The following is a 19,179-nucleotide window of genomic DNA, read 5'->3' as shown; positions in this document are numbered from 1 at the left end:
GATTTTATAGTTAAGTGGGTATAATCATGGCTTGCACCTTGCATAGACATATAATAGATCATTCAGTTGGTTTGGGTCTGATCATACCTCAACTGCCCCATCTGCCTCTGAGTTATGTAAAATAGTGCATCCTTGAATTCACCATGTCAAAACATAATGATGATATGGCTGTTACTTTATGTACTAGAACTTAAGGCTTGAAATTTGTGTAATTGGAGCTGCTCCTAGAGGAGAAGTCCACAACTACTTTTTAATTTCAGGTCACATGTTTGGAAATGTGTATTCTGCTCAAATCACCAAGTTGAGCCACAGGAATGGGAGGCATCCTGGTTACATATCTGCTATAGCTTCTGCATACTTAGTAGATTTTGAAAGTAATCAAGAAAATAAAGGAAACTGCAGATAAAGGAAATCCTTGATAAAAATGAAATGCTGGGAAAGAACAGCTGGCAGCATCTGTTGAAAGGGAATTAATGTTTCAGATTGATCACTTTTCACTGAAATATTAACTTTGTCCACACATGCTGCCTGACCTGCTAAGCATTTTCATTTTGTTAGTTATTCTAACATAGGGTGTGAACAATGCTAAGTAGATGACGATTCAAAACTGAGAAGTTTGAACAAAAAGTGTTACAAAAACAGTTGTGTATAAAAGACGTTACAAATAACCTATTACTTTGATTTGAGAGTGAACAAATCCATCTAGAAATCCATTCAATTTCTATTCAGTAGTTTTCTTTTTCCTCTGACCTGTTGTTCCATTGCAGGAAAGACTTAACGCAGTTGAATACTTCTTGATCAAAACAAGTTGAGTTAATAAATGCCTGAGAACATGCGTGGGTGGAGAGAAAGGCCTATTTATTGTTAACATTAAAACTTCACCACAGGTTTTTACTGAGAACCATAATTATTTTGTATCTTAAGTGTCTATATTAAAAATTCAGATGGTTAGGATAGAAAATGTGCTGCTTGAGCTTAACAAAAAACAAAACAAAAATAACAAAATGGTGGAAGCATTCAGCTGGTCAGGCAGCATCACTGGAGAGAGAAAATTATGTTAGTGTGAAGACTTTGCATTGGTATTAGAAAAGTAAGAGTGTCTTAAATTAAAGAGCATAGGGATAGAGAGGGAAAATCAAGGAATTGACTATGACAGGTATATTTGGATTTATGGATGGTAGAAAAGGATGTAAGAAACTGCAGTTCCATGCATCCTTCTCAAGATAAATTCTTGGGTTTAAAGAATTCTGGACAGAATTTCAATCTGAAAGAAAGGTAAATACTACCCCAGTTTTCTCTTTCTCAACATATGCTGTCTTTTTTTTTTGAAAAGCTTTTCTAGCATCCTTGTTTGTTTCAGATTTCCAGTTCCTACTGTGTTGATACCTCAGTGCCCTCATTTTCTTTCTCCAGTTTGCCTCTATCATCCTCTACTTGCATCACACCAGCTATAATCACATCAGGTCAGCTTCAATTAACAAACCTTCATCTGCTCTCAGCTGGCACTACCACTGTCTATCAGACAGCCTCTCAATTCCCACACCATTTGTGAAATTCCCTTCAGTCAACCCTTCCCATCCCCTGTAAACTAAAACCTACTTGTTTCCGTTGTACTGAAGAACAGCAATTTACCTGAAACATTAACTCTTCCCCTGCACAAGTGCTTCCTAAACTGAATATTTCCTGTTTTTGCTGATTTTTTAAAAAAAAATATTTCAGTTTGTGCATTTTTATAGCCCTCACACATTGACACACATTTTTAGGTTTAAGTTGAGGGGAGATTGTTGTGGGTGGAACCACAAAAGGCTGATTGTAATGGAAACTGTAAGGAGCAGCACAGGCATAATGGGCCAAATTGCCTTCTGTAAATTTGGACATTGCATTAAATGATATTCACAAAGTGAAAGAGGAAGATAATGCAGGATTTGTCTGCTAATTACTGGTTCTTGAACTTTTAAAACTCTTAAGGGAAATGTTCCAAGTTATTCAGCATTTTTTTTTAAAAAAAAGGTAGGATGTTGACAGTTTAATCTGAGGCTAAACATTTTTCTTCCCAGAGTTTAAAAAGTAATCTTTTCCTCCTTGTCCACACTCAAAAATCAATGTCCTATCCTACTTTTTATCTTGGGGCCCTGCAATCCCTTACCTACATAAATCAGAAGTAAAATTGGGAGGCAGGTATAAAATCTAATTTTAATCTGATCACTGCCAAACTTTACCTGAGTCCCTGTATGATCCAGTCAAGTCTTAATGCAGACATAGTGGACCAAAGGGCCTATTCTGTGCTCTATTGTATGGAAGCAAAAATCTCTGAAGCGTGTAACTAGTGATCAGCACAGGTCTTATCAGTGATAAACTGTCTTTTTGACTGGCATATACGCAATAGCCTGAATGCGAAAAGAATTTTGTTTTGGGTAGTTAATGAGGAACAACTCTTTCAAATTAGTTCAGTTTCAATTGCAAATTACATAGGTGAAATAAAAATCTCAATATTCAAACTACCTCCAAAGTGATTGAATAAAGGGTTACTTTTAAAAAGGATCTACAAGTTCTGCTACATCTAGCTTTTGACTAAATTTTAACAATTTTATGTACAGTCAAAAAATTCTGCATTTATTGTTGAAACATTGCACTTCTGGTAATTTGGCTTCTCTCAATTCCAGCATCTCCACTATTGAAAGTTGTTGCATTTTATAATGAACTAACCACATTAAATTTTCACTTGTTTTTGTTCTGTTGATAGGATTGTTAGTAATAAATTGAAATTACTGCCAGATCAAGGTTACTAACTTCATTTACATTTTACTGTATCCAGAAATGAGGTACATTAATATATACCTTGAATGGCAACACTGAGAATTTAAAAATGTCCTATACTTATATTAATGGAAAGTTGTCAGACAAAAACTATGATTGTTCCTTTACTTTGTTAATAAGTACAATCCAATCCCTCCATATATAATTATTGAAAGTAGGTAGCCAGTATGAGACTGGCAGAATAATAAATCAACTCTTGGCAGTCATTTGATATCAATTATAATGCAAAAAGCTCACTGAGAAGATAGGTTCTAAATGCAAAAGTTAATGCATTATGGAATTGTTATTTTACTGAAGGCAGCCAGGAGGCCTCTTGAGCATCTGCAAGAGTAGGGACAGAATCTATGGAAGTTAGATAAACTGAACTAGTACAGGTCAACCTTCACTAATCCGGCACCATTGGGACCTGAGGAGTGCCAGATTAGTGAAAATGCTGAATTACAGAAGGATCACATTAAGCATAAGCAGTGCCGGATTATTGAAGGAACAAGATTACAGGTAGTCGGATTAGTGAAGGTGGACTATACTTATTTTCATATTTAAAAAGGTAATGAAAACAAAGGGAACTATAAAATGAAGTAAATATATTAAACCTCTATCTAATAAATGGGATAAGAATAGCTTCATGACTTTCAAAGCCAAATAGAGGTAGGAATGGTCATTGTTAACCAAAAGCTGCAGTTGTTGGAAATCTGAAGGAAAATAAAAGTTGCTGCAAATACAGTAAGGCAAGCAACACATTTTTTGCGGGCAGCAAAAATTACATTTCAGGTCATGAAACACTACCCCTGAAACTTAATACATTTGAATTTTCATAAGAACTGGAAATTTTTTTTTTTAAAAAGCCTTAACTTGAAGCAGATGCTGTCTGATCCATTGAATAGTTTAGGCATTTTCTGTTTTTATAATACTAATGACTTTTATAAAAATAACTGATGCATTTTGACTATTTAATGATGATCCTTGAAGGTTGGGAGGGGTGGAGAGAGAGAGAGAGGGGTACTGCAATAAACAGTATGTTCATCCATTTAATGCAGTATAGTCCCAGTCTTGGAGAATGTGAAAATGCCAGTTGCATGAACAATGTTCTAAGAACTCGACTAATATATTCATATTTGCACACTAGTATCAGAATCAGATTTATTATCACCGGCATGTGACGAGAATTCAAATAAATTACCCATTTATGTCATTTCCTTGTCCTTTTAAAGAATTATGTTTTACATTGCAGTTCTAAATGTAAAATGAAGAGCTCAATGGCTGTACTCTTCACGTGAAGTGCCAAATCTTTAAAGATGTTGCTGCTACAATTTTACTGCTCTTATGTAACAATGTTGCTAAATTGAAAATATCTTTTGATTTATTTTGTATAATAAAATACACTATATCAGCTAATTTTCATAAAAACAGTCTAATCTTCCTTGGTTGTATGAGAATTCTGGATGTACAAACACAAAGTGAAACAATCAGGCCACAGCACACAACTTGAATGAAAAGTAGTTATTAATTCTAAGGATTTACGCAGCAGTTTATTTTTCAGTTAGATGTTCCTTCTAAACATGCTGACTGGTACTTCATTTAGTGTCACAGGCTCAGGCAACAGTGCAACAGTAAAGTATTCAATGCAATTACATTATATTAATCAATTATTTGTCCATGTTGATTGAAGGTAAGCAGACTTATTTGCCCATCAGTCAATGGCGGTACAGGGACCATCTCAACACCATATTTAGGATACTTACGTACAGCATTAATCTTAGAATTTTCAAGCTTTATTATTAGCTCCTGAAGTTCATGGTTGAGATTTTGCAGTTCTTGAATTTCCAGGATTGTGATATTACGTTCCTTCACACTCATATCCCTTTCACGAGTCACTGAAGCTAATTCTTCTTCAAGTACTTGCAATCTGTTAAATATAGTCACAAAAAAATAGCCTTGACATAATTATATAAATGCAGTATTAAACATGCTAATTGTGAAAGAGAAAAGTAATTGAAGGGGAAGAATGTTAGACCAATATCAATATTATTAATTCTTTCTTCCCTATTTAAAGTTTCTTCATTTGAGAGTTCATTTCATGTGCCTAGATTAATGATAGAAGAAATAAGACCTTCAAAAAGGAATTAGATAGTAAGTGGCCTGATTAGTGATTAGGCAGATAACACCAGAATCAATGGTGTGAGGAAAGTTGACCCCAATGTCACTGAAGGTGATTTTGAGAAACAGCATTTGGAGGACTGATTATTTATTTAGTGATTGAGATACAGCATGGATAACCCCCAATGTAACTAGTCTAATCACAGGGTAATGTACAATGACCAATTAATATCCAACCAGTATGCCTTTGGACTGTGGGAGAAAACCAGAGCACCTGGAGGAGACCCACACAGTCATGGAGAGAACATAAAACTCTTTGCAGCCAGCGGCAGGAATTGAAGCCGGATTGCTAGTACTGTAAACTGTTGTGGTAACCACTACTCTGCCATGGTGATTAGGAATAAACAGCATGATTTTGTTTGTGGGAAATTGTGTCTCAGAAATGTTTTTTTTTTGAAAGAGGTCAGTAACCTTGAGGATTGACTAAGGCAGGATGGTAGACATTGTCTATATGGAATGTAGTAAGGCTTTTGAGAAGGACAGACGTGGTAGACTGTTCCAAAAGGTGAGATTACTGGGTGAGCTAGCTAACTGGATACAAAATTGGCTTGGTGGAAAGAGTCAGAAGATGGTGGAGAGCCATCTGTTGATTGTTCAGAGTTGTACTTCAGCAATTGATGCTAGGTCACTGTGATTTGTTACATACATTAATGAGTTGGATGAGTAGGTGGCCTGATTAATAAGTTTGTAGAGGATATCCAAAACTGGTGGCATATTGGACAGTAAGGAAATTGTCTATGGTTACAACAGGATTTCGATCAAGTAGGAAAGTAGGCAAAGGAGTGGCAGGTGGAGTTTAACTCAGACAAGTGTGAAGTGATTTGTTTTGGTATGTCGTCAGGATGTCAGGATATGCAGTGAATGACAGACTGAGAATGTTTTTCAACAGAAAGATTTAACAGTACAGGTGCATAGTTCCCTTAAAATGGTGACATAGACAGACAAGTTGGAAAAGATGACATCTGCCTCCATTGAATACAATGATGATGAGCCAGTGTACAGGAGTGAAACAGAACACCTGGTGAGTGGTGCCATAACAACTTCACACTCAATGTCATCATAATGGAACCATATTCCAGCTGTAAAAGACTTGTGGGACTGCACTTGGAAAATTGTATGCAGTCCTGATTACAATATAGGAATGATATAGTTAAGTTAGGGTGCAGAAATAATCCACAAAGATGTTGCCAGAACAAGAGAACTTGAAGTATAGAACATAGGTTAGTACAATACTGAATCAGGCCCACAATGTCTGCACCAAACACAATGCCTCTTCTGCCATGTACAGGATACTAATCTCTCCATTTTCTGCCTATTCATGCTTCTAACAGCCTCTTCAATGCTGCTATCGTATCTGCTGTCATCACTAGCCCTGGCAGCCCATTCCAGGCACTTACTATTCTGTGTAATAAACTTGCCCGCACATCTCCTTTAAACTTCTCACCTTAAATACATATACTTGCCTGCACATCTCCTTTAAACTTCTCACCTTAAATACATATCCTGTTACATGTTTACTGTGGGAAACAGATTCTACTATCTACCCTATCCATGCCCCTTAGAATTTCATACACTCCCTTCAGTCTCCAACACTCCAGAGAAAACAACCAAAGTTTGTCCAACCTGTCCGTGTAGCTCATACCTTTTAATCCAGGTAGCATCCTGATAAACCTTCCCCCCCCCCCCCCCCCCACACCACCACTTTTCCAAACCATCCAATATCCTTCCTGCATGGGGCGACCAGAATTGCACACAATACTACAAGTGGGCCTTACCAAAGCTTTATATACATTTGTAGCTGCAACACGACTTCCTGAATCATACTCAAAGTTTTGACCAATGAAAGTGGCAAAGAAAGCAGGCCATATGTCTTTTTTACCATCCCATCTACCTACGTGGCCACATTCAGCGAGTTATGGACTGGAACTCCAAGATCCCCCTGTACAAAGTTGCTAAGGGTACTATTGTTAACTACACCTCCCAAAGTGCAACACCTCACACTTGCTCAGATTAAACTATATCTGCCATTTCTCTGCCCATATTCTGCAGTACCCTTTGACAGCCTTCTACACTGTCTACAACTCCAGCAATCTTTGTTTTAAAGTTACTAACCCACTGATCTACATTTTCAATCAAGTCAGATGCTGTATATATCACATGCAGAGGTCCCAGCATCAATTGTATGAAGATCGTTTGATGGCTCTAGGCCTGTATTCACTGGAATTTAGAAGAATAAGGGGGTTCTTATTGAAAGACCTCATAGAGAGGACAGTGAGAGAATGTTTCCAATAGTGGGGGGCGGGGGGGGGGAGGGGGTGCTCTAGAATCAGGGGACTCAGCCTCAGGATACAAAGATTTCCCTTTAGCACAGAGATAAGAAGGAGCTTCTTTAGCCAGAACGTAGTGAATCTGTGGAATTCATTGCCATAGACAGCTATGACAGCCAAGTCATTATGGCAAAAGTTGGTAGTTTCTTGATTAGCAAGGGCATCGAAGGTTATGGAGAGAAGGTAGGAGAATAGGACTGAGAGAGATAATAAATTAGCCATAATAGAATGGCACTGCAGAGTCAATGGGCTGAATGGTCACAGAACTCCAGCCAGGTGAGAGGGGGAAATGTTTAAAGACTTGCAAGGCAAGATTTATTTCTAAACACTGGGTGATTAGTGTCCAGAATGCACTGCCAAGGGAAGTGAGGGAAGCAGATATGATAGCAATGTCTAAGGGATATTTAGACAGGCAGAGAATGGAGGGATATAGGCCATGTGTGAATTGGTTTAATTTTGCAGCATGGTTGGCAGAGACATTTCCCAGGGCTACACGTTGGATCAGTTAGGAAAACACCTGAATTAACCAGAACATCATGAAACCATAGAAAGTAGGACCTCTGAAAAACACAGAATTGCAATCCAATTTTAAGAATTTATTAGGTGGACCCTTCATCATAGACACATTGCCTAATTAAACAAAACAGATGCACGACATCCTGGGCTTCATAGGGAACAATTTTAAATTGACATTAGAATCAGAATCCTTTATTATCGCCAAGTATGTGGACACATACAGGGAATTTGATGCCGGTTTCCCTGAGCTCTCGCTGTACAGAATCAAAAAGCAAACAAAACAATAGTGCAAATAATCGTGAACTATATACAATGAGGTATACCTGTGTATGTACAGGTGGACTTGGTTTATAATAGACTAAAATTCAAGTGTTCATAAGACTGATGGCACACGGAAAGAAACTGTTCTTGCACCTATTTGTCCTGGCATACAGCGATCTAAGTGGTGTTAGGGAGAGTGAGGAAGGTAGTCTAAGGCTGTAGCAGCATACAGATCTGATGAAAAGTTTATAGAGTATTGACAGATGGCATTTAATCCCATCAAGCATGAGGTAATGCATATTAAATAGTCAAATTATGATGGGACACATACAATAAATGGTAGTATGCTACCATTTGATGAAAGACCTGCAGGTCCAAGTCCACATTTCCCTGACAGTGGCAATAATGGTCGAGAGGTCAATGAAGGCATAAGACATGCCTGCCTTCGCAGGATAGGGCAAAGAACACAAGGGTTATGAAACTACATTGCATTTCTACAAAACACTGGTTAGGCTGCACTTGGTGTATTGTGCGCAGTTCTGATCGCCGCACCGTAGAAAAGATTTGACAAACTAGAAAGAGTGCAGAAGAGGTTCAGCAGAACTGGAGGGCTCAGTCATGGAGAATTTTAGATCGGCTGGTCTTGTTCTCCCTTCAGTGAAGGAGACCGGGGATGACCTAATAGAAATATATAAAATTACAAGGCATAAATAGTGGCATGCCCATGTTAGGCCAAATGACCTATTTCTATGCTCTTATAATTACGACTAATGTTTGTAAATCTCTTGCTGTTGCTCCAAAACTGGGAAGTACTGTATATCTGGATTATGGTCTTCCATTTTCAATTTGCTGCTGCATTTAGCACTGCAATACAAATTCACCATTGTTGGAAACTGGGAAGAATAACATTGAATGTGGAAATGCAGTATAGCATGGTGCATTTCTAAGGACCCAAGAAACAGAAATAGGAGTCAGTAAAATGGTGTTTACAGACTGGTCTGCCATTCACAATGTCAGTGACTTTCTTCAGTGAGTGCGGGTCAACTTGAATCTTTCTTCATTAGGTAGCTCCATCTTGGGTCTGATTAACTGAAGCTGCACTGTTTTCAAGGCGTGTAAATCTTTCTTTGAATGCAGTAATAAAAATTACATGCAGTTCTTCCAAAGAGATCTTAGAGAATGTACAATCTCAGCAAGATTACTGTACATTAGTGTTCCTATTCTACCTACAATGAAGATTAACATACAATTTGCCTTCCTAGTTGCATGAGATAGCAACATATTTACTTCCTGTCTCATGACCAGCATGACAAGATCCTCTCCACCACAGCCTTTTACTAGCTTTATCTTTAAAATATTTCTTCTGTTTTCATTATCACTTTGAATTGCCTTATTTTCCCACATTTACTCCATCTGCTTCATAAATATAAAAGAATCTGCAGATACTGTAGTGAAAATCTGGAGGATTTCAGGTAGCATCCATTCAAGCGGTGAATCATTATTCCTCTCCATAGATGCTGCCTGACCTGCTGAGTTCCCCCAGCATTGTGTGTGTGTGTGTGTGTGTGTGTGTGTGTGTGTGTGTGTGTGTGTGTGTGTGTGTGTGTGTGTGTGTGTGTGTGTTACTCTATCTGCTTGTACCTTCTAGCTCGTGTCGTTAAACTTAGACCATTAGATATAGGAGCAGAATTACACTAATCTGACCATTGGGTCTGCTCTGCCATTCCATCATGCTGATTTATCACCCTTCTCAACCCCATTCTCCTGCCTTTGACACCTCAACTAACCAAGAGCCTTTCAACCTCTGCTTTAAATATACTCATTGCCTTGGCCTCCACAATTGTCTGGAGCAATTAATTCCACAGATTCACCAGCCACTGGCTAAAGAAATTCCTTCTCATCTCTGTTCAAAATGGATGACCCTCTATTGAGACTGTGCCTTCTGGTCCTATACTCACCCACTATAGGAAACATGCTCTCCACATCCACTGTATAGGCCTTTCAATATTTAATAGGCTTCAATGGGACCCCTCTCATTCTTCTAAACTCCACTGAGTACAGGTCCAGAGTCATCAAATGCTCCTCAGTCTTAACCCTTCCATTTTCAGAATCACTCTCCCCTGGACCCAACGGCAACACATCTTTTCTTAAATAAAGGGCCCAAAGCTGCTTACAATACTCCAAGTGCAGTCTGACCAAGCATTATAAAGCCTCAGCATCACATCCTTACTCTTGTATTCTAGACCTCTCGAAATGAATGCTAACATTGCATTTTTCTTCCTTACTACTGGTTCAACCTGCAAGTTATCTTTTAGGGAATCCTGCAAAAGGACTCCCACTCCTTTGCATCTGTGTTTTGAATTTTTTCCCCATTTAGAAAATACTCTATACCTTTATTCCTTCTACCAAAGTGCATGGCTATACATTTTTCTGCACTATATTCCATCTGCTACTTCCTAGCCTATTCTCCCAATATGTCCAAGTCCTTCTGCAGACTCCCTGCTTCCTCAAAGCTACCTGCCCTTCCACAGATCTTTGTGTCATCTGCAAACATGGCCACAAAGCCATCAATTCCAAGATCCAAGTCGTTGACATACAGCACAAAACGAAAAGTGGTTCCAATACCGACCCCTGCAGAATATCACTTGTCCTCAGCAGTCAACCAGAACAGGCCTCCTTTGTTCCAACTCCTTGCCTCCTGCCAGTCAGCCAATCTTCTGTCCATGATAGTATCTTCCCTGTACCACCATAGGTTCTTATCTTGTTAAGCAGTCTCCCGTGCAGCATCCTGTCAAAAGCCTTCTGAAGATCCAAGTAAACAATATCCACTGACTCTTCTTTGTCTATCCCGCCTGTTATTTCCTCAAAGAATTCCAACAGATTTGTCAGGCAAGATTTTTCCTTAAGGAAATCATACTGTATTTCACCCATTTTATCATGTGCCTCCAAGTATCCTGAAACCTCATCCTTAATACTGGATTCCAACATCTTCCCAACCACTGAGGTCAGGCCAACTGGCCTATAGTTTTCTTTTTTCCACCCTCCCTTCTTAAAGAATGGAGTGACATTTGCAAATTTCCAGTCCTCCAGAACCATACCAGAACCTAGTGATTCTTGAAAGATCATTACTAATGCCTCCACAATCTCTTCAGTTACCCCCTTCAGAAATCTGGAGTGTAGTCCATCTGGTCCATGTGACTTACCTACCTTCAGACCTTTCAGATTCCCAAGTACCTTCTCCTTAGTAATAGCAATTACAGTCACTTTTGCCTCCTGACTCTCTAGAATTTCTGGCATTCTGCTAGTGTCTTCCACAGTGAAGACTGACACAAAATATTTATTAAGTCAGTCTGCCATTTCTTTGTCCACTATTACTACAACTCCAGCATCATTTTCCAGCAGTTTAATATCCGTTCATGTTTCTTTTACGTATACAGTCTATCTGAAAAAACTTTAGTTATCCTCTTTAGTGTTTTTTGGCCATTTACCTTCATATTTTACTTTTTCTCTCCTTATAGTCTTTTGGTTGCTTTCTGTTGGATTTTAAAGCTTCCCAATCCTCTAACTTCCCACTAGTTTTTGCTATATTATATGCCCTCTTTTCCTTTTATGTTGTCTTTGACTTTCCTTGTTAGCCACAGTTGCCTCATTGCCCCTTTAGAATACTTCATCCTTGGGACATATAGTATCTATCTGTGCTTTCTGAATTACCCCCAGAAACTCCAGTCATTGCTGTTCAGCTATCATTCCTGCCAATCAGTTTGGCTATACTGTATCCTCTCTCATGCCTCTAAAGCCCTTGACTTCACTGTAATATCAATATATCTGACTTTATCTTCTCCCTCTCAAACTGCGGGGTCAATTCTATCATATTATTATCACTGTCTCCTAAGAGTCCCTTTACCTTAAACTCCCTAATCAAATCTGGTTCATTACACAATACCCAATCCAGAATTGCCATTCCCCTAGTGGGGTCAAACACAAGCAGTTAAAAAAAAAAAAAAAAATCTTGTAGGAATTATACAAATTCCTTCTTTTGGTATCCAGCACCAACCTAATTTTCCTTATCTACCTGCATATTGAAATCCCCCATGACAGTCATAACATTGCCCTTATTACATGCCTTTTCTATTTCATGTTGAAATTTATATCCTTCATTCTGGCTACTGTTTGGGGTTCTGTATACAATTCCCATTAGAGTTGTTTTACCCTTGCAGTTTCTTAACTCTACCTGCAAGGTTGGAATCTTCCGATCCTATGTCACCTCTTTCTAAGGATTTGATTTACTTGTTATTACCAACAGAGCCACACCCACGTCCCGCCTACCTGCCTGTCTGTTCAATACAAGGTGTGTCCTTGGATGTTAAATGCCTAACTATGATTTTTTAGCCATGTCTCATTGATGCCCACAATATCATACCTGCAAATCTCTAACTGTGCTGCAAGATAATCTATCCTATTGTGTATATGGCGTGCATTCAGATATAACATTTGTAGTCCTGTATTCTCACCCTTTGAGTTTGTGCCATGTTACACTTCAACTCATCCCACTAACTGCAACTTTTCCCTATCAACTGCCTGTTCTTCCTCACAATCTCACTACATTTCTTGTATACCAACTGCCCCATCATTAGTCCTATCACTTGTGTATCCTATTGTTAAGTCCTTTACTTTGATATTTTGAAAATAACTTATTTTTGATTTACCTTTGTAAATATTCTTCCCTCATAAGTCCCACCTTTTGACCCAACTCCAGGTTGTCTTCTTTTAGATTTTTATTGGCTTCTTTGGAAAGCAGAAAGTTTTCTTTCAGGTGCTGCTTATGGTATATAGACATACATCCTACAAGGTAAAATGAAGTATTTAATACAAAGTCAGCAAACTCATGTGCAAATAGTTGTGGAGAAATAGTGTAAATAAAATCAGTTAACATTTTTCCCCTCAGCATTCTCCCTATAGCTGCCTGGATTTCTCCCTCGTCTCCTCCCACATCCCACAAGCAGACTGATAAGTTAGTTAACTTCTATACATTATCCCTCATGCAGGTGGTAGCAGGAGAACTGAATGGGAATTGTTGGACAAAGAGTCGATTACAGAGAATTATAAGTAGGAGTGAAATTGATGCCATTGCCTGATAGGGCTAGGGCCAAACATCCCCCCATTGTATCATAAACTTTCATAAAATTATATGCTTCAGATTCTGATTTATTTCGTTGTTAATTATCATACAAAAGGAGCATCAGAAGTTTATAATTTTATAACATAGAAATTTCAAATCTAGAAACGTAGGCACAAATCCAATACAGTCCCCAGAACACATATGGGTTTCATTCCCGAGAATTGTCCACAAGCCATTTTTCTGTAAATTAGGAAGATTAGTTTTCCATGGGAACCCATATTGTTATTAATTACACTTGCTATACTACTCAGTTAAACAAATGGAATATATACCATATCCTGTCATTGATGAATTAAGGTAGAATATTTTATCATTATTATTACTAGCTTGAAAAATCTATGAGAATTTGCAGAATTTGTATTTCTGTAAGTCAGGTCATTCATAACTTGGGGTGTCCTTGTATATAGGCCTATTTAAAAATCAGACATTAAATGTAAAAGCATATTATTTTTTACTCTTCTGATTGTTTAAACCACTACAGATGCAATCTCACTATTTACATTGCTGACCAATATAATTTCTATTCCTAATGTATTGATTACTTTTTCCTGGTATAAAATGGAAAAGATCAGGTTTAACATTCTAGTTAGTATTCTTTCAAGGTTATATGCCATGTCCCCTTCATGAGAATTGTAATAATAGCTTTTTAGTCTAAAACATAGCACCTTCCTCCATTCTAAGATGAGACTGTTGGACACTACCTATGATGTAATATAGCCAGCTGTCACTCGGGCAGAACTAATCTCTCAGGAGTTTGTCTCACTGACCCTAACCCAACACTTAAGGAAAAGTAGTTCCAACCTCACCTTCAGGCAGATCCTACTCCCACGAGACTTACAGTCTCAAGGTTCACTGTTGAGTCCAACAATATAATTTTCTAAAGCTTTGGATAACCTACCTGGCTCAAGGATTGGATGATGGAGCTTCGCTGATTTCCAGTCTCCCAGTGTTGGCTGTGTTGACCTGGAGCCACCTTGATTCCACACAGACAAAAAATTAATAGACTGTTGGATAGGTGATGTAGCTTACAAATTTAAAAAAACTTAAAAACAGAGCAAAACAAGGAGAGAAGTTCAGGCAAGCAGAGGAGCTGCTTAACTCAAAGTCTGAAGCTAGTGGAAGTCTGCCATTTTGTGCAAGTCTGCCATTTTATATTTACAGAAACAATTGTGGAGGTGCTAATGGTTTGTAAACTTCAATTAACTTCCTGTACAAAATGAAAACAAAAAATGTTGAGAGTACAGGCACATAAGAAAGGAGTTAGGTGTAATATTTTAGTTGTTCAAAAGTAGGCTAACTCCTTGAACTTTATTTAGAAAGACATGAAGAGTGTGTGATTTTAAGTATTTAAAAAATCTTAACTTTAACTATGTGGGTGTGTTGAATCTTGACAACTTGATTTTAATTATCCACTGGCATTGAAAAACTTATCCAAAATAACAAAAACAGATTAAGTGGTGCAGTGGGTAGAAAGAAGAATTTTTACAGTTAGTTATATTGTTGATCTTATTCTGAAAAACAGTAAAAAGGATTTATAAAAATAAAACATACCCAAAATAAAACATACCCAAAATAATTGTAAGTTAAAATTCACTGGTGCAAGGCATATTCTGTTTAGGAAAGCAATAAGACTTAAAAGATTATTAGGACAAAATATTTTTGAATTTTAGTCACACCAAAATTTGAAGAATCCATTTCACTTCATTTTGTCCTTTACCTGTAGAAGACGTCCATTCTTTTTCTTCAGTGGCTGTTCGAAGAGTCTGCGCTAGGTACCAGTATCCCATCTCACCAAGAACACCACAAAATGACTTGAACACGTGGCTATCAGCATTTCTAACAATCTCGAGAAGTTTGGCCACCTTCAGTTCTGGCAAGCTCTCTAACTGCACAGAGCACCAATTAACAGTTTTAATTTGTTTGACTTCTTAAGTTTTACTTTAAAGCCATGTTTATTATATTTCCAGTTGTACATTACACAATAACTTCTGATGTAAGGAAATACAGAATGAATGACAACAGTTGTCTGTCCCAAGTCTTTTCTTGCAGCTAATCACTTGAATTTTGCTGCTTCATAATTGCAAATCAATGATCTCAGAGGAGCAAAAAAGCTCCAAAGCTATGAAGACCTGAAAAATTGGCATCTCATTCCCAATTAAGAGAAGCTTTAGGGTACAAATTATAGCTTTAGAATCTAGCAGCATGAAAAACCTAATTACTGATATCCAAGTCATGTTTCACCCAGTTCATCTCGCTCCAGATCTTACCATAGCATTGGTTCCAACATGAACTTGCGAACTAAATTCTACAGAAGAGAGTAACTGCCCTGCACAATCAAAGCAGCATTTGCATCGAGGAGCTTGTTAATGCTGAAGTCAATGGGCTACAGGGCAAAATATGTTGTAATGGTTAGACCATGCGTCACACAAATGAAAATGGCTTTGGGAAATCATCCACCTCAGTCCCAGAACCATTCAAGAGTATATTCAACTAGTTAATCAATTATCTTCCTTCCATTATTAGGGCTATAGTGTGACATAAGTATGATAATTCCTGAGGATTGTACCACATTCATTTCCATTGCCAATTCCTCAGTAGACAAAGCCTCCCTGCCTACAACAGGACTGAATGAACTTTAAGGTAGGGTTGAGCAATGACCATCTCCAAAAAGAGAGTCACAACCTATTCCCTTTCAATTCAGTGTCATTATAATTGCCCCAGCAACAGATCCTGAAGTTCAACTAAACAGACACTTACAACAGCAGCTACAAGAGTGGGTCGGAGACTGAATATCCTGAGGTGACTGACTCACCTCCTAACACCACAAAGCCTTCCCACACTCCTTAAGGCACAATTATGAGAATGATTACATACTCTCCACTTAGCCAGATAATTGTGGCTCCAACAAAATCCCAGTCACTTGATGTCACCCAGGACAGAGCAACTTCCTCAATTGGCACCCCGTTCACCACCTAGATGTTCATTTCCACAACTGAGGCATTAATATCTACAGCATGTGCTCCCCCAGTAGCAACTCCCAATCCATGATCTCTACTATTAAGACAACCAGGCAGAAGTTAAAACCGCCACCTGCAGATTCCCCTCCAAGCCTCACACCACCCTGATTTTGAAATGTTATTGATCCTTCATCATTATAGGGTATGAATCTTGGACACCTGTCCATCAGCACTATGGGAGCATTTTCACCCGAAGGACTGCAGTGCTTCGAGGCAGCAGCTCAGCACCACCTTCTCCAGGGCAATAAATGCTGGTTCTTCCAGTGATGCCCATATCCCCCTAAAAATAAAAAATCCTGTACTATTGTGCCCATTTGTTGCCATTCTGGAGAAACATTTATCCTCCCAAACTAACTTCATAATATTCAGTCCACAGTTTCTAACTGGACATCTAAGGTTGCTAAAATGATAGCACCTGTCACTAGTGTGAGAATTTGTGTAAAAAAAAGTTCTCCTTTCTGATATTGGTTGAGGTCTTATTCATGTACTTATCTAGTGAGAGGGTTATAACTTCAAATAACATTGATATTTTCCCCGAAATATGTCAGGGACCGCCACCATATGTAAAGGGGTTAGAAAATAATATTACCTCTGAGTCATATCCGTTCAGTTAGGTTTCAAACATTAACTGGCTACAAATTATGTCTATTTTCAGCACTTTCTGTTTCCAATACAATAGAGTTCATTTTTTTTTAATGATGTTCTATTAGGAATGGGGAGAAGATTTCATAAACTAATTATGCATTATCGGTGATGGATCTTATTTGTAGAAGATTCCGAAAAGCTGCCAGTTCAAGGAGATGAGTTTCCTTATTTCAATGTACCCAGAATAACTTATGATTGCGGGCTGTTATAGAGCTAGAGCTCACATCAGAATCCAACCCGTTCTTACTTTACTATCGCCCCGGTAATCGTTGCTGTAAAATAACCGAGCTCAGTACTGTACTTGCAACATTTTTTTAACTGAACGATTATTTGTCACAAAATACAGTGTAAAATAAAAACAAAGCAACGAGGTCATGAAAATTATTTGCAAGCAGGAAATATTGTTAAGCTACAGAGAATAACAGATGTAAAACAAGGGGGTGCATTTGCTAGGACCTGGGGTTCCCTGCAGAGTCAATGAGGATGTACACCTGTACAGGAAATTGAGGATAATCTGTAGAGCGGCGTCTGCTTGTCTATTGGCCGAGAACTGTTCGCGACTCAAAGGATGCAAAGTTCAACGGAACAAATAAAATGCAATACAACCTTACCTCAATCTGTCCCACTTGCTCGGTGGTTAAGACATCCTTCTCCTTCAAAGCCCGGTAAAAGGGAGAAGATAACTTCAGCTCTTTGAGAAGGAAAACGAAGTGAGACCGAATCACACTGCGATGGCGATGAGCGCTTTCTGCCGTGGTCTGACCTGTTGATGGATTTGAGGATTGTAAAATACTGCAATTGGGTGGGGGGAGGGGGTACGAATTTTGTCATTGCCATCAGATCTTAAAAGAAAATTCAGCGCGCTACTAGAGTTAAAAGAAAAGTGCACTGGGAAACAAACAGTCCCATCACCTGTATCCACGCCAGCATTAGATGTGTAGTAACTCACGGTAAGTTAGTTGCTCCCCAAATGTCACCTTCTTCTTCCGATTGCCGAACGGTCGAGACATCGCTTGCAGATTACTGTCGATACTTGGCGTTTAGTGAAGTCCTGATACCATGTCCTCAGCCGTGTTTAATCCTAAATCTAAAGGTCTGGAAGTCCATCCGAGGAAACGCAATTTACAAACGTTTCAATCAAGTGAACCGGATTTCCAACATTTATCAAAGGTAAGCTCAAATTTCGGCATGTGTTTCATTAGGTTGCTAAGTAGCGTTGGGATTTAATTGGGAGTTGCCTAGCACAAGCGTAAAACAGTGATCCAGGATGGAATCAGGCGCTCCGGCCCAACTCGCCCAAGCCGCTTTCTGAAGCGAGCATTTGGCCCACATCTATCAAAACTCTTCTTATCCCGGAATCCGTCCGAATGCCTTTCAAATGGTGTAATTGTAGCTGCCTCTACCAGTTCGTCTGACAGTTTGCGAACGGTGCAGAATTCGATTTTCGCATAAATATGACCCACTGTGATCTCACGCAAGTCCTAAAACTAGATAGAGAACTCAAATAATAAATAAACAAGTGTAGCGATGTGTTACACACAGCGCTAGAATAACCACACGAAGTCGGTGAGTTAGAGTTGCGATGAAAGAGATTTATTCAAACTTCGCGGCCCGTTTTAAAGCCTTCCCGTTCCCGCCCTCCCTGGGGCGGGACTGCTGTGGGGAATGTATATTCCCAGACCCTTTCTGCGCACGGGATTTTCCCCCTGCTGGTGAAGATGGCCTGGCTCCCTTTTCGGGGCCGGCCCTCTGCCTGCGTGCGCTGTTGTGAGCCGGTTCGTGTGCGCCAGAAAGTGGGTCGCCACATAACCCCCCCCCCCCGCCAGAACCGGCGATACCTCCCCCAATGTCCACAGTCTGGATCGGCCTCTGTTTGGGAGGTCTGCCCCTGCGCCTGGACCGGCTGTGCCAAGTCCACATGGGCCGGTTTGAGTCGGTCCACCATGAATACCTCCTCTCTCCCCCCAATGTCCAGCACGAACGTGAACCCGTTGTTCCTGGTCACCTTAAACGGCCCCTCGTAGGGCCGCTGTAGCGGTGCCCGGTGTCCGCCCCGTCGTACAAAAAGAAACTTACGGTTCTGCAGGTCTTTGGGTACGCAGGTCGGGCTCTGTCCGTGCTGTGAAGTGGATATGGTGAATTTTTACCACCGTTTAATTCGAAAAGTCTGAATGGAGTGATAAGTGCTGTTTTGGGGATGTTGTCCGGAGGTACAGGGATTTGATGGTATCCCCGGACGAGGTCTACCTTGGAAAAGATC

The 19,179-nt window shown here is 39.2% G+C and overlaps 1 protein-coding gene across 1 annotated transcript; it reads right to left on the bottom strand.

Annotated features, from left to right (window-relative positions):
* Positions 1-4,160: 4,160 nt before the first annotated feature.
* LOC140197219 (uncharacterized) lies at positions 4,161-18,695 on the bottom strand. The gene is made up of 6 exons (XM_072257142.1): positions 17,869-18,695; positions 17,531-17,682; positions 14,975-15,143; positions 14,156-14,230; positions 12,785-12,920; positions 4,161-4,723 (listed from the first exon to the last, which is right to left on the bottom strand). Exons 1-6 carry the CDS (start codon positions 17,927-17,929, stop codon positions 4,456-4,458), a joined length of 861 nt encoding a protein of 286 aa, XP_072113243.1. The 5' UTR covers positions 17,930-18,695; the 3' UTR covers positions 4,161-4,455.
* Positions 18,696-19,179: the final 484 nt, after the last annotated feature.

Source organism: Mobula birostris, chromosome 5 (genome assembly GCF_030028105.1).
Source record: "Mobula birostris isolate sMobBir1 chromosome 5, sMobBir1.hap1, whole genome shotgun sequence".
Lineage (NCBI taxonomy): Eukaryota > Metazoa > Chordata > Chondrichthyes > Myliobatiformes > Myliobatidae > Mobula > Mobula birostris.
The sequence above is the reverse complement of the archived record's forward strand: the minus strand, read 5'-3'. Positions and strand labels throughout refer to the sequence as shown.

Excerpts from the sequence above, each read along its gene's own strand:
- LOC140197219 (XM_072257142.1), bottom strand. The coding sequence starts at position 17,929 with ATGTCTCGACCGTTCGGCAATCGGAAGAAGAAGGTGACATTTGGGGAG. Across the intron at positions 17,683-17,868 it reads TGGGGAGCAACTAACTTACC|GTCAGACCACGGCAGAAAGC; the intron begins GTGAGTTACTAC and ends ATCCATCAACAG. Across the intron at positions 14,231-14,974 it reads AGAATGGACGTCTTCTACAG|GTGGCTCCAGGTCAACACAG; the intron begins GTAAAGGACAAA and ends TGTGGAATCAAG.